General features: G+C 37.5%; 1 protein-coding gene across 1 annotated transcript; it reads left to right on the plus strand.

The window, feature by feature from the left end:
• Positions 1-373: 373 nt before the first annotated feature.
• LOC306877401 (oxysterol-binding protein-related protein 11-like) lies at positions 374-15,349 on the plus strand. The gene is made up of 13 exons (XM_079429171.1): positions 374-650; positions 1,052-1,120; positions 1,251-1,426; positions 1,608-1,687; positions 2,231-2,419; positions 2,541-2,739; positions 6,237-6,379; positions 8,874-9,014; positions 9,381-9,834; positions 9,913-10,099; positions 11,190-11,372; positions 11,725-11,878; positions 12,886-15,349. Exons 1-13 carry the CDS (start codon positions 571-573, stop codon positions 12,967-12,969), a joined length of 2,139 nt encoding a protein of 712 aa, XP_079285297.1. The 5' UTR covers positions 374-570; the 3' UTR covers positions 12,970-15,349.
• Positions 15,350-16,111: the final 762 nt, after the last annotated feature.

A 16,111-nucleotide genomic window follows, 5' to 3' on the forward strand; every position in this document is an offset into this window, starting at 1 on the left:
CATGAATTATCTTTTTTTTAAGTATTTGTTTTAGCATTGCTGACAATAAAAATAAGTTATCAATATTTAGTTATTTGTAATTTTAATATAAATTATATAATAATCGACATAATATTTCACCCTAATTTGACTTTGAACGTCACTAGGGTGGTGTCATTGCATCTGGCCAATCAGAATGAGAGCTGATCTAGCGCGAGGACTTTTAATTTGAAAGGTGGATTATGTGGCGGTTCGGATGTAAAATAACATTAAACACTAAAAAAAATAATTCTAGTCATCTATACTGATATAATCAATATGCTATGAATAGATTAAGTATAATCAAATTATCCCGTTTGTGCGGTTTATTTGTGTTTTTATTCCACTTCCTGTCACATGATGCGGGTCGCCAATGACTTCACGGTGTGTCATGGCTGCGTGAGACATAAACATGCCAGTGCCTCTGTAATTCAGAGCATTACACTAGTGCGATGATTAAAGCAGCGGTCATTGAAGTCTTGAGGTCCGCTTTATGAAACCGGCTGGTCGGTGTTTAGTGCGGCAGGTGAAGTGATAGCTGTGTTGTAGATCATGCAGACTGAAGCCGTGCTGGAGCATCACGGCGGCTCACAGAGTTCCTGTAGGACAGGCTCCAAACCCTGGCAGTACAGGTGAGTTACTTCACACAAGCAGCTCCTTTACAAACAAACAGTGTTTACTTGTGAGCCAGGTCAAATAGGCTAGCAAATTCTACTTTTCTTATACGAGGGGAGCTTGTACAATATTCCATTTCCGGAGTAAACTGGACTTAAACACATGTCACTCTTGATATTATTCCTGTATGATTTTCATGCATCACAAAATGAAATGTTTGGCAGAATAACAGCCTCAGTCTCCTTTCACTTTCATTATACATAAACACGATTGACCACAGTTGTATGGAGATTATGGATCTATCCCAGCATCCTGTCTGTGAATGGTCTTTGTGCATATTATACAATTTGGTGATATGATCTTTTATGTAATGTATGAAAGTCTAGTTGTTTAACAACATGATGTTTTCTTTTTGAAGTGATCTGATGGAAAAGGTGGATGGGTATTTGATGAAGTACACCAATCTTGTGACAGGATGGCAGTATCGGTGAGGCTCTATTTAATATGAACGGCCCAAATGAAATCTGTGCTGATTTGGGGGGAATATTTAGAATTCTGCAGGTAAAATGCAATAGTTAAACTATTTAATGAACTCTTAAATTATGTTTCAATTATAGATATTTTGTGCTCAACAATGAGGCAGGGCTGCTGGAATATTTTGTGAATGAGCAGTCAAGAAATCAGAAGCCCAGGGGTTCGCTGCCATTAGCCGGTGCGGTGATTTCCCCCAGTGATGAGGATTCACACACTTTCACTGTCAATGCCATCAGCGGAGAGCAATACAAACTTAGAGGTTGTCACATGATCTCTTTCAACCTTTGCTAGATGGTTTCACTTCTGCTCTCTTAATCACACCGCAAGTTGTTTTTTTTTGTAAAAATGCAGCTTATACTAACATGTTTCACTTGTCTGATCTGAGCTAATATTATCCAAATATTATCATTTATATTTATTACCTGTTTGTGTAACTTCAGCCTCAGATGCAAAGGAGCGACAGCACTGGGTCAGCCGACTGCAGATCTGTGCACAGCACCACACAGAGGCGATGGGCAAAGTGAGACTTACATCCAGACACCAGTAATACAGTTAACACCACTGTACTGCTCAGTGATTTAAGTTACAGGAACAGACAGACAATCTGTTAAATTACAATGTCCCAAAAATAGTTATTTCGGAGTTTAAAATTCTGTCATAATTTTTTCACCATCATATCATTCAAAACTGATACATTTGAGCAAAGAAACTGTAATGTGTTAAAAAACAAACTTATTTGATGTGACTTATTTGACTTTACTGTATATGAGTGAATGAGATGCAGCTCAAGGAAAGATAATCAATGAATAATGACTTGCAGTATATTTTGGGTCTGTTTCTCAAAACATCAGAAGACTTTGATTATAGCCCACAAATCATAATGCTTACATTTATTTGTCCTTCTTGGAGTTTTGGTGTCAAAATCATCACTAGCTTTCTAGCATTTCTTTTTTTAAAACTCTGGTTTAGTGTTCCTTGAAAATACAGATTTGGAGCGAAATGATGATGAACTTGTAATTTCTGGGTGATCTAATTTTTTCAGCATTTATCCATAATCCCACAGACAAACCCACCTCTCCAGACTCGCAGTCTCTCCATGGCTTCTCAAGGCAGTGGCAGCTCTCCAGGATCTCAACACAGGATCAACCAGAACTCAAACGCCCTCATGGGCCTGTCCCAACTGCAGCGTGGCTCATCTCTTTACTCCAGCAGGAAGTCGCTGCTGCCTGATCACTTGCTGGAGGCCAGAGAGGTGAGACTGAGTGATGCTTTTAGAGGCCCAATTGTATAGTCTGTTTGTAACTTCATAAGTTATCTTATCTGAACTTTTGAGGTGTAGGATGCTCATTAACCAACAAATACTCTTTCTTCAGATGATGAGCCAGGCGCAGGGCCAGCACAGAAACCTGATCCAGAGTATTGAGGGTCTGCCCTCCTCCCAGTGTCCCTCTCCCTTGGACCAAGACTTGCTGCTGCTGAAAGCTACTTCTTTGGCCACCATGACCTGCCTCAGCGACTGCCTGCATATCCTGCAGCTCCAACAAGTGGCTCGGCAGAAAGTTCCTCTCGGTGGTGAGTGTTTTTTTTATTTTTAATCTGTGTGTTGATCCTTGTGGTTTTCTTCATTATGTTGACTGTAACAGTAGATGTGTTTACATCTCTTCATTTTATGTCACATTTGCATTACTTGTGTGCATGCCCAGTGTATAATGGATAATAGAAAAGCTAAAAAATATATATATATATTTTTTAAACGTTTTAAAAAATGTGAAATGAGGTTCTTAATGCTATGCAGTTTTCCCTTTTTCTGGCTCTACTAGACCTGACTTTACTTTATGCTTTGTCTCATGCTACTGCAGTGCTTAGTTGTTAAGTGAATGCATTTCTCTTCCAGTAAAAGACAGTAAGAGGGTTATTTATAAGCACAGCTTCCATCACAGAAATTATTGATTGGTGCTGCTCCTATGTGTCATACAGCTTGAGTCTCTTTTCGTATTCCTCTCTGCTTTTCTTGACAAGATTTTAGCATAAAATCGGCAACGTTTTTGTTTTTAGAGTGGCCATATCCTATATTTATATATTTAAACATTAAGCTCTGCTTAGGCTAGGTTAGTAACAATTAAGCTTTACATGACCATTGTCCACTCTCTCCCTGATCCTTAGAATTATTCATTTTTTTTTGCTGTACTTTTAAGACTTTATGTAAACATCATCTTCACATTTGAAATCAGATGTTGTGCTTTAGTACACTGGAGGCGCAGTTACATTAATGAAATTTCAGTGAAAAAAGATAGTAATGCATTAAGCACTGCTCACACAGAAGTCTATTTCAAGTCAAGGAGCTTTCTGTTGGTCGACTCAGCAAATTCTCTTGACCAAATTGAATGAGAGCGAAATCAGCATGGGGAACTTTTTTGCCCCCATGTAAAACTCCTAATCGTGTGATTCCTGCTGAAATGATGCAAAATGTTGCTGAGCAACTGTGAATGTGACAAAACCTTCACTCACAAGATGCAGGACTTTTCCATTGTAGTGCAACTCTCCCATCCTTCAATAACAAATACCTTTGTAAAGCCTAAATTATGACTGCAGGTGCTTGTTTTAAATATTAGGTGATTTGGAAAGATGTGCAGAGCTACTGGTGCTGCATACAATCAGAAACGGCACAAGGATTTACACAATTTCCCATATTTACACTTATCAATGTTTTTTTGGCGTTTAGGAATAATATTACTGTATATATTATTACTGTATTTGCTTTTCCATGACTGGATTCTGCCAAGTTTCTGAATACCAAATAAGCATTGTTGATGTGTAAACATGGGTATGATATGTTTTTTTTTTTTTTTATTGGCTGATATCACTGTCTAGAGAGCAGGGTGGCTGATATAATGCTGATATAGCACAATTTATTACTAACAATTATGTTACATTTCTTCCCCGTCTGGGAAAAGAAATGTAACAAGGCTTTTAGTGGAGGTCATCCCAGCCAGCAATCACCACACAGGTTTGAGATATAATAATTGACTTCTTTTTATTGACTCTACATGAAAGAGGAAGCAAGAACCTTCAAGAGGGGACCAGGCCAAAACAACAAACAAAATAAGTTTAAATGGGGGAGGATCAAACTAGCTTACCTGAATAAAGAAAAAGCAAATAAACAGCATAACTTTATCTCACTCCCTATCTGACCAAAAACAGGAGAAAACACATTAGCAAAAGAAAGTGGCATCCACCTCTCTATGGCTTCCAAAATTAAGTACAGACATAGAAACTTGGATAATATAGTTCAACAGAGTCAGGTTAGATTGCTTAACAACAAAACTGCTTAGTAACACAAACCCAGGTTTTAGGCCATCACAACAGTCAACCAACACACACAGGCTCAACAATCATATGCTGGGGCAGGAGGAAGGACTCTCCACTTCCTGGCTTTCCACCTCAGCTTTATCCACCAGCTCCCGTCTCATCAACCAATCAGGTCACCCCCAGAGCTTGGTTTTAATTAGGCACAGCTGACGCTTATACCTGTCTGAAGGGATAACAGAGAGGGAAAAAAACAGAGAGGGAGTACAAAACACAATGCAAAACAAAAAAAAAAAACTAAGTACAACCACATTGCACCAAATAAATAAGTGGACCACATACATCTTGTGTAGACAGGGAATTAAACAAATACGTGGGACGTAACAATTAAAACTGTACAGAAAATGTGTAATTTCACTTTGCAGTGCTGTTGGTAGATTTTACCCATTTTTATCGGCCAGTCGTGTACAGTTATCACTTAAATATTCACTGATTAATTGTCTAGGTCTGCATTCCCCAAAAACTTTGTAAGTTGATCATAGGCGCCATAGGTTTTCGGTGCTTTTGGGATACGCAGCCCTCACTGATATAATAGTCTGGTGCTAATCATGTATTTAAATGCATTCATCTTTTAGCTTCAACTGTTTAGAAGTACAAAGGCCATGTCATGATTTAACTTAAAAATGGAGCAAGTACAGCCTTCCCTTTTTGTTGAATACCATCATAGTGTAGAATTTGTGTAACACTCGTCTATTGGCTGCCGAAATGCAATCCAAAGATTAATAATGTAGAGACTTTTAGAGAACCACACATACTCTCTTACTGCAAATCCGCTATCAGAGATTTATTGAATACCTTAAATCACATATTCACTGCGACTCCCTGATCCTTGTGTTTAATCCAGGTCAGTGCAATACGATCAAAATACACAATGCCACAAGCCCTTCTGCTCACGTCACAGTGTCTGGGTGTACCCAGATAACCAATAGCTGAAAAGAAAAATAGTAGTTAATTTTCCATTTAATATTATAGAAAAACCACAAGCGTTTGTGGTCACAAATCTAATAATCTCAGGTCATGTGTGTGCTTGTAGAATTTATGACCTAGAGCCTTGCTCAGGGAGTGGAATATTGTTTTATAATTAATGAGGAACTGTATCCACCACTGATAGACTTCTGCAGGTAACCAGAGCTCTGCTGGCGTCACTCAAGCGCGTCGGTTGACAGACTTACCAAATTGTGTTACCATACCGTCGTCAATTCTCGGATGAAGTTGTTTCCTGTCAGATTTGCATGTTTGGGGACTCTTCTGGCCCAAAAACCCTTGGAGTTTTGCAAAACTGAAGCCTTCTAGCTGTCAAGCAACTTTAATGCTACCCAGTCATGAAGCATACATATTTTAGTACTCTCTGACTTGAAAGAAACAAGATGTAAACATCCCACAGTTCCAGGATCACCTGTATTTCTACTGTAAAAAGTAGTGAGCCACCTTGTGAACTTTCAGAACTTCCTAATGACTGGAACAAAACAAAAACCACCAGATTAGTCTCCGTGCCAATAAGCAAACAAGTCAACAATGGGCAGGGCTCCGTGCAGATGGTGAGACCCTGGGCTCAGGTTTCCACTCAGAGCTCTGTGTCAGTTGTCAGAGCGCTAAACACCCAGAATTCCTGTGGCGTTAAGAGGCTGCTGTTGGCTTGTGGGCATTGTGCTGGTGGGCCGGTGATATGAACACCCCTGAGCCAGGTTTTGTGTGCCCTGTAGGCCCTGCACTCGAGTGGCTGGAGCCAAAACTTCCAGACATCCTGAAGAATGGAGGGACGCTACCCAGCATCACCAAAGATGATGGCACAACAGAGGGAACCGTTCTGGAACCTTTAGAAATGGACTCCTGTGATATCGCTGGGGTAAGATTTGCTTTATCATTCTTGCTAACTGTGGTATAAGTCAATTATTGTGCAAATGTGTTTAAATTTTGAATATCTTTAAAAGTCCTTATTGAATGATTACGCATGACTTGAAAAGTCATTGGTCAAAAAGTGTGGGTCTTGATCACTTAAGTGGTTGTCCAAATAAAGTGTGGAAAATTAATTTCTGAGGATCTGAGCTTGTCTTAGTTTAGACATATTTATAATGACTAAATGTCTTGAAGTATTTGAATAATCAAGTCTCCCCTTAAGTATTTATCAGTGTTGTTGCATTAGATAAAATATCAAATCACGTGGCCTCTGCAAACAAATGATGCTTTTCTCAGAACTAACAGCACTTGTGATTACAGTATATTCTAAACATCTGGTTCCAAGTCAGTTCTTTTTAAGTTCAAACAAGTGTCCTAGTAGTGTAATCAGTAAAGCTCGGTCAGGCCACAAAAAATTCTCGCCCTGATCTTACGCCATTGATTGAGCCGGTGTTGTTACAGAAGTAGCAGGCTGATCGGGATGCTTAAGCAAACATCAGTGTTTTTATAGCACCACAGAGACACAGTGTTTACACTTGACACTTTTCATGGAGATCAATGTACAAAAGTGACAAAAAAGACTTTTACTTTGTTACCAAAAAATTATTTTTAAAAAACTATTGTTATTCAGTTAATTCAATTAATCAAGCAATCCTAATCAAGCACAAATGTTTTCAACATTGAGGATAAGAAGAAGAAATGCTTCAGAATATTAGAATGATTTCTGAAGGATCATGTGACACTGAAGGCTGGAGTAATGAGTGCTGGAAATTCAGCCTAGCCATCACAGGAAAAAAATCATAATGAGTTAATTACATTTATTCATTATGAATATATTTCAGAAGATATATTTACAATTTGAAATATATTGAAATACAAAATATTGGTAATAATAGTTATCAATATTACAGTTTTTACTGTATTGTCTGATCAGATAAATGCAGCCTTGTTGAAAATAACAACAGAGAATTCTGTTTTTTAAATTTACAAAAATCTTACAGACGACTTCAAACATTTGAATGGTAGTGTAGATATTAGTGTTTTAACAGCGAATTACACGCTCCAGCTTTATCCATTTTCCAAAAAACGTGTGAGTGCTTTGTCTTCATGTTGAATAGAAGATCTATTTTGAATAATTTTAATACCTGCTTTTGTGAAATATTTGGCTTAAAAAGTGTGCTATATTTGCTTTGAATAAAAAAAAACACTAAAAATAGTTTTACATTTTGTTATAATTTTGACTGTCTGAAGTATCTGAATATGTTTTGGGGCCTCTGTATGTTAACACAGCAACACAGTCATTGACCGATGTATTCATAACAGATGCCGGTGATAATTACTGACAACATTGTTGTTTTGGAAAAGACAGGCTGTGAATCTCAAGAGTAATCCTTTGCTTCAGTTACCTTCACGTAAACAAACACCTGTCCTGAGCCTTCCTCAAAATTGGAGTGTAGACAGGGGTCCCTATTAACCTAAGTAAACTTGTTTGCGGTGTTAAATGTTTACTATGCTGTAAGTTTTTTTTCCCCTGAGTATTCTTGAATAATATTTTTGCTGAGGCAAACAGCACTGTTACTGTTACTCATACTTAGGGTTTGAGTTTTAAACTAACAAAAACATACTGTAACTTGTCCCACACGTACAAATGATGCCTAATATTGTGTGCAGCCTATTGAAACAGGTGTGCTGTTACTTAAGTGATCATATTTATGAATGTCATGGTATGGATCAGAGACTTTCACTGAAGCAAAGACTAAAATATTTAGGATACAGAATATCATAGATGTTCATGGAACACCTACAGTAGTAATACCTTGGAGTTTAAAACCTGGAACTGGTCATTATACGTTGTCTACAGTGAATAATTGTTTTTTTTTCAGCTCTAAAAAGTTTAATCAGCCATTAGCTTTAAAAAGCTTTTACTATATTTTCTGATTTATTTTTTATTTTAACATTCTAGTGATTTTTGTGCTTTCATAAGTTTTATTAATTACATTTCTACACAGCATTCATTTATTTTTATTTCAGTTCAAGTAATTTTAGTGCTTCAACACTAAATTCTTTTTTTAATTTCTGTTAGTTGCCAACCATTCCTTATTAGTTTATCATATACTGTTTGTATTTTATTTTAGTTTTATATCTATTAACGAAAATGATTTTTAATCATTTAAATATTCTTAGTTCAATAAAATGCAGTTATTTTATATTTCTCTATTGGCTTTTTTTATTAGACAATTAAGCCTCTACCTCTATAAAATGTAAAACAAACTAAAAAAGGTTGCCTGCAATGATTGAAAAGTTATGGAAAGGTCTTTGGTCAAAAGGTGTAGAGATTTTGAGGGCTCTTAAAAAAAAAAAAAAAGAAGCTAGTTCTGTGCTTGTGATTATAGTGTTTTACTGATTAAGTAGGATGTGATCATGAAGTTTGGTTTGGGTTTCAGGAACAGGAGGAGATTGATACCACACAGGAGGTAGACGATTCAACTCCAGCCGAGGAGGAGGATCTGGGTGCTGTTGAAGAGGAGCGCAGCGTCATTCTGCACCTCCTCTCTCAACTCAAACTGGGCATGGACCTCACCAGGGTATATCAGCTCCATCTCATTAATGCTTCTCATTTCATCTTGTGTCTTTCTCAAACCTCAGAGGAAGTTTTTAATCATACCACTTTGAATTAAATCTGTTACACACTAAAAATCAAAAATAGTTTTTACTCAGAAATTGCTATTACATTTCACACAAAATTACCAAGAAATGGCAAGTAAAGCGTTGAATATGAAATTTTAAAGTAGAAATACTGAAATAGTGTTTTCTTGTAAAACATACTCCAATAAACTTTGTTTTAAGATGCTTGTTTTGATTATGCTTTCATGAAAATATATAAATATATTTTTTTGCAGTGTACGATTTATTCATTATGAAGTAATGCAGTGTTTTAAATGGGCTTATAGGTGGTCCTTCCTACCTTCATTCTGGAGAAGCGCTCCTTGTTGGAAATGTATGCAGACTTCATGTCCCATCCAGACCTTTTCGTGACCATCACCGATGGCTCCAGCCCCATGGACCGCATGGTCCGATTTGTGGAGTATTACCTCACTTCCTTCCACGAAGGTCGCAAAGGTGCCATTGCCAAGAAGCCCTACAACCCCATCATCGGAGAGACCTTCCACTGCTCTTGGAAAGTACCCAAAGCGACAACGCCTCCGTCAGCACTCCCAAAAGAAGGGAGCCCGTGTGCATCAGACTGCTACAATGTCCGCTTTGTGGCTGAGCAAGTTTCCCATCATCCACCTGTGTCAGGCTTCTATGCAGAATGCCAGGAGAGACAGATGTGTGTTAACACCCATGTGTGGACCAAAAGCAAGTTCATGGGCATGTCCATTGGCGTCACTATGATCGGAGAAGGTGTGTTTCCCTTGCCTTGCACTCATTTTTCGCATGTCCATTGTTGATCATTAGAAATGTTCATTCCTGTGCTCACAGGTAATCTACACCTTTTGGAGCACGGTGAGGAATATACCTTCAGTCTGCCCTCTGCTTACGCCCGCTCTATCCTCACTGTGCCCTGGGTGGAACTGGGAGGAAAGGTCAATGTCAACTGTGCCAAGACAGGCTACTCTGCAGTCATTACCTTCCAGACAAAGCCTTTCTATGGGGGCAAGCTGCACAGGTCGGGATCCCACTGGATCACATTACATGACTCCATTTTCCATCTCTGTGAGACAGTATAATGTTTTCAATGTAAATTTATACAGCAGCCCTGAAGAACTGTTCATTAGTATACACTACCATTAAAAGGATGCATTAAATTAATCAAAAGTGACTGTAAAGATTAATCAAAAGTGACTGTTTCCTCAATAATATTAAGCACCACAACTATTTTCAAAACTGATAATAATATGAAATGTTTCTTAATCGTCAAATCAGCATATTAGAATTATTTCTGAGGGATCATGTGACACTGAAGATTGGAGGAATGATGCTGAAAATTCAGCTTTGACATCACAAGAATAAATACAATTTTGAAATGTATTCAAATAGGAAATATTTTTTTATATTGTGAAACAATATTTCACTATTAATTTTATTAATGTATTTTTAATTAAATAAATGCGGCCTTGGTGAGCATAAGATACTTCTTACATAAACAAAAAAATCTTTCCGACCCCAGACTTTTCAAATGTAGATTGTGTGTCCAGATTATGTGTAGTCCAGAAAAGCGAGTGAACACTATATTCAATGAGAAAAATGTAAGGCAGAAAAAATGTCCAACTTTTTTCTGCCTCCTACAATTAAACTGGCTTTTTTTTGGTGCTTTGCCTTAAAGACTTCAGTGTGGGTTTGCTGTGGGGTCCAGTGTAGTTTGCACTGCTCCATTACATTGTGGCAGGTTCACAAAACAATCTAGTAAAGATCAGACTGAAATAGTCAGGTATTCTATATGAAGGTGACAAGTGCAACTGGCTGAAAAAGTATCTAGACGCCAGCTTTAGTATCAGTAAATGGTCTTTTTGGAGTGTTGAGGGGTACTGACAGGATCACTTGTGTATATCCAAAACAGATTATCAAAAAAAAAAAAATTGTACAACAGGGATTTAGAATCAGCAACATGAATTTGGAAAAATAAATGGGGTGGGATGAATTTGTATTTTATTTTAACTTTTAAAGATGAAGTTAATTTGGGTTCTTTATGATATGAGCACTTTAATCAGAAAGCTGAGCCAGTGGACTGTAACAAAAACCTGTGCTTTGTTCCTCAGAGTGAATGCGGAGGTCAAACACAACCCCACCAACTCCGTGGTGTGCCGTGTGCAGGGCGAGTGGAACGGCGTGCTGGAGTTTACCTATACCAGCAGGGACACACATGTTGTAGACGTTACCAAACTCCCCGTCACCAGAAAAAGAGTACGGCCCAATGAGCTACAAGGACCCTATGAGTCCAGGTAACACCAGCCAATAAGTTTACTGATTTACTGTTTACAGCAAACAGTGTTAATGTCGATATGATATCAATATGGTGTCACATGTCTTTTAAATGAGCAAACTGAACAGTAAAACAAGTGATTTAAAGGAATAGTTAAAAAATGATATTGCGAAGCACTGAGAAAGTAAGTTATATGGGTTTGGAACAGAATGAGGGTCAGGATATGTAACACTTTTTTTTGAGGAGCTGTAAGTGAAAATCCAAATTTCTCCATAGCTGTCTTGTTGTCTGTGGATTCAGAAGCATTTACTGAAAGTGTGTTGATATGGTGTGAAGCCTCGGTCTTTAATCCACGACTCTTCTCGCTGCAGGCGATTGTGGCAGCATGTGACTGAGTCTCTCAAGGAAAGAGATATGGATAAAGCCACGGAACACAAGCGCCTCCTGGAAGAAAGGCAGAGGAAGGAGGAAAGGCATCGCGCAGAGACACAGACAGCATGGAGGACCAAATACTTTGAGCACAAAGTAAGAACACTTCTGCATCTTATTTTTTTTAAATCATATGATAGTTCACATATATTGATTGTACTGTACTGATATTGGATGTACTGTTATTGTAGTTAAACTCTTGTTAAGGATTGCTTGTTTTCCACTGTTTGTGTTTTTTCCAAATAATGTTGTTATAAATAAAATTAATATTTGTCCGTGAAATGTGACCGATTCTTGTACTTTTCAATACATCCCTCTCTTTGCTACATTTGAAATTTCATGGTACATTTGGTCTCCATTAATGCCCTGTTTCACTTGGAAATGGGTAAGAAACAACACTGTGTTCTGAGTGTCAAAGTGAAACTTGAATGGAATGCTGCAGGAAGGAGTCCTAAAACTTCTGGTTCCATCCTCCTGAAGTCAGTGGGTTTTTTGAAGGGTGTTTTGGCCTGAAATAAGGTCTGAGGTTGATGCAAGCTTGAGATATTATCACACTTTATTCTACAACATCAAGTACATCAGTGTTTCTTTTTGAGTTATTGTGTGTCTTGAAAAAGGCTAAAAACGGGTCTACAGAGGTCATCAGGAGAACTCATCTACTCTGTCATCCGCTTTTACAGCCTCAATGTTTTTATAATCATGCTCTTGCAAACTATTCTAACTCAAAATTCCCACCTAGTAGATTTAAATGAAGATTGAAAGAGTCGTCGGAAGCTTAGTGGTGGTGACGTTAAAGTCATGAGACCGTGGTGTGTTTAACCTACATTTGGCTTTTTACTTCTGCCAATTATACTTAGGCTTCGAAACAGTTGCGTTTATTTGAGAAGACTGTCTTGGCATACAACACAATGAGAAGCTACAGTAATCTTCTGCAGTAAATCAAAAACATACATGTATGTAAAAATCCTATTGGCTTTTTATCGGGTGAATTATCGTAATGCTAACTTCTGGTTTGGCCCACTTAATTGCAAAATCTTTGGTATTATGTTTTTTAATTTCTCTTTTTTTTTTTTGTAATTTTTTTTTTTTTTGTCTTTTTCTAGGGTGAAGGCTGGGTCTATTACCAACCACTGTGGAAAACGGCAGCCCATAGCTCTTCCCCAGTGTCCACTCCACAAAACCCATGACCTGATCTTTTAAGACCTGAGTCCAGGCATTGTACAGCCTCCTGCTGCAGTAAACTTCTGGTCCGGTGTTCCCTCTCTCACAGATAAAGATATACACTCTCCTTTGTATGATTCCTGAAACATAACTTCAGTTTGAGTGTTTGTAACACGCTTTGTGGACTTGCGGGTTTGCACTCTGATGTTCATATTTTGCATCCTTTGGTGTTTTTTTTTTTTTTGTAGAACACACAGTGAATGATTTCTTCAATCCGCACACAGATATTGTTTGTTGATGTTGCCTTAACGAGTGTCGTATGTAAATAGGGCTGAGTACAGTTGTGCCGGTTCTTAACGTGGGATTGTGTTTGAGGTGAACTTCTTAATCTAACCATACTGTGGTGTACTGTATTTGACCACGGTACGGTCAAAGTTTTCTGATTCCTTTAAAATCGTTATCATGATTTATATGAAATCAAATGAAATGCAGGATTAGGGGAGCTTGTTCAAGAAGGTGGAGTTGAAAAGGACAAGCGTCTAGTTGCGTTGATAACTGGCAAGATGTGAGTTGTTATTGCTTAGCCGGATGCAGCTGGAGTGTTGATGAGAGAAACCGTTGGCTTGGCTTTCGTATTATGCTGTCCTTTTCTCGTTCTCGCTCTGGTAAATGAAGCTTGCGGGCGCTATACACAAAATCTGGGCCGGATGGAAGTGTTCGGGTTCAGGCCTGCTCTTCTGTTTTTGCTTGATGTTCAGTGAACAATTATATTGGCTTTATTTTCAGAGAGATTTTAAAGGGATAGTTCACCTCCCAAAAATTGTCATCATTTACTTACCCTCATGTCATTTAAAATCTGTAGGACTTTCTTTCTTCTGTGGAACAGAATTTAACTTTTTTTTTTTTTTTTTTTTTTTTTTTTTTTTTTCATACAATGAAATTCAGTGGGGTCCAAAGGTTATAATGACATAAGGGTGACTAAATGTAACCAAACTTTCAATTTAGGCGAACTATTCTTTTAATGCTTACGTTGAGCACTTTAACTATTTTGACCTAGAAAAGAGCCAGCCTTATAATATTCTCTGTGTGCATAATAACGTGTAAATACAACCCGATTAGACAGTATTATTGGAGATACAGTAAGCTCTGTCAAAAGTTCTGACAGACACCAATCTGATCTGTCAAATTATGCAGTTTAATTTTATGACTTCGCACTGCTACGTTCCACTTCGATTCTACCTCGATTGACATTGATAACATTGTTTTTTCAAAGGGATAATTACCCAAAAATGAACATTTTTACTCACCCTTATGTTGTTCTTTGTATTCCATATGACTTGTGTGCTACATTAAAAGTCAGATTTCAGTCTTAAATGTAATGTTCTCTGTTCAGTTCAATTTAGATGCCTGTCAGACTAGATTTCAGTCTTTTTTCAGTCCTGCTGGAAATAAAACAAACATCTAAAACCAGTTGGTTTAGTGGTCTTAGATGGTTTCTCAGCTTGGTCAGCCAAAACACGAGCCTGGTTTTAAAGACTTCGGTACTTTTAAGCTGGTCAGATTGGAAGACCATCTAAGGCCACCAAACTAGGTTCAAACTGTCTTTTTTTTTCAGCAGGGCATTGAAACTATCATGTAATTTCAGAAGACTTTGTTGTATACAAGTTTTATAGAGCACGTTTATGGTGTTTTTTGGAGTTCTGAGGAATAAGTCACAATTCACTTTTCTTGCATAAGAACAGCATGGACGTTCTGTCTGACTTCTCCTTTTGTGTTTCACAGAAAATAAGAATATAGTATGGGCTTTGGAATGACATGAGGGTGAGTAAATGATGCCAGAATTTTCATTTTTGAGCAAACTCATTTAGGCGCTATCAAGATGTGTTGATGGCACCTATTCCTTGCTAAAGGTTCAATGCTTTTAGTTAGCTGGTCATGTTAGTAATAGTTTTTTTGTAAACGTTTTAACCACGTCAAATTTGAAGTTTCAAAGTTCTTCAAGATTTTGTTTAAACGCTTCATTGTTCAATTTGCCAGCCGGGAACAGTTGGAGTGACGGTGCTGGCTGAAGTGTTGCATCTCTCATAATCTGCTTCAGCCTTGGCATTGGTTGCGCTGAGAAACTTGTGGTGCCTTATTTGTGTTAGTCTTCCTCCCGTTCCAACTCACAGCAGTCAGCTTTCTCATTAAAACAGAGTAAGACTGAAGCCACAGCCTTTGTACATATCTTCTTTCTTTCTCCTGTCAGCAAAATACAGAATTCCCACGAAGGGTTTGGTACATCAGCTGTGCTCTCCACTCAAATCATTCTGCTGAGCCATCAACTGCACTGATGTTTTAAATACACTCCCTGTAGCCTCAGAAAATATGATTTGAAAAAATAAAATTAATATATTGGAGGATTTCAACTATTGGTGAACTTTCTTTCGGTCTACTTGATGACTGTCTGTGTGGTATCAAGAAATGTATCACAATAACCGGTATATAAAAGAAGCTCCATGGGTAGTTGAAATGTCCTGCAGTGTGACATGCTAAATGACATTTTGCTAATTCTATTAGAATTATGCGTGTAGCATTATGATCTAATATTAATTAAAATATGGGATGTTTTGCAGTTGATGTCACATTGAAGGACTAGTTAAAATAACCTAGGAAAGGCAAAACTAAGGAACCCATTCTCTGCCTTAGAGTAAACATAATAATAATAATAATAAAGGGAATTGCGACTTTATTTGTTGTAATTGTATTTCACATAGTGTGGCTTAATATCGCACATTTGCAACTTTAGGTTGTGACTATATATTTCACAGTGTCACTTTATCACAGTTGTGATTTTATACTTTACGATGCAACTTTATTTCTTGTGATTGCTACTTCATATCTCAAAGTTTGACTCAGCATTATTTTAAATGTTAACCTTTCTCACAATAACAAGTTTTATATTTATTCTGAGGCAGAAACGGGTTTCTATACAAAACAGTGATTAGAAATAGTGAAAAATATAACACAGTTTTCCTTCTATATATACTACCATTTAAACATTTGCGGTCAGTAAGGGTTTTTATACTTTCATTCAGCAAGGAAACATTAAATTGATGAAAAGTGACAGGTACTGACTGTTCGTTTGTTACTTTTGCTATTTCAATTCATCAAAGAATCAAAAAAACT

The sequence above is a fragment of the Barbus barbus genome (genome assembly GCF_936440315.1).
Source record: "Barbus barbus genome assembly, chromosome: 11".
Lineage (NCBI taxonomy): Eukaryota > Metazoa > Chordata > Actinopteri > Cypriniformes > Cyprinidae > Barbus > Barbus barbus.

Bases quoted from the DNA above. Each gene is read 5' to 3' on its own strand.
- LOC306877401 (XM_079429171.1), top strand. From the start codon at position 571: ATGCAGACTGAAGCCGTGCTGGAGCATCACGGCGGCTCACAGAGTTCC. The intron at 651-1,051 runs GTGAGTTACTTC...TTCTTTTTGAAG, and splicing joins TCCAAACCCTGGCAGTACAG to TGATCTGATGGAAAAGGTGG. The intron at 6,380-8,873 runs GTAAGATTTGCT...TTTGGGTTTCAG, and splicing joins ACTCCTGTGATATCGCTGGG to GAACAGGAGGAGATTGATAC.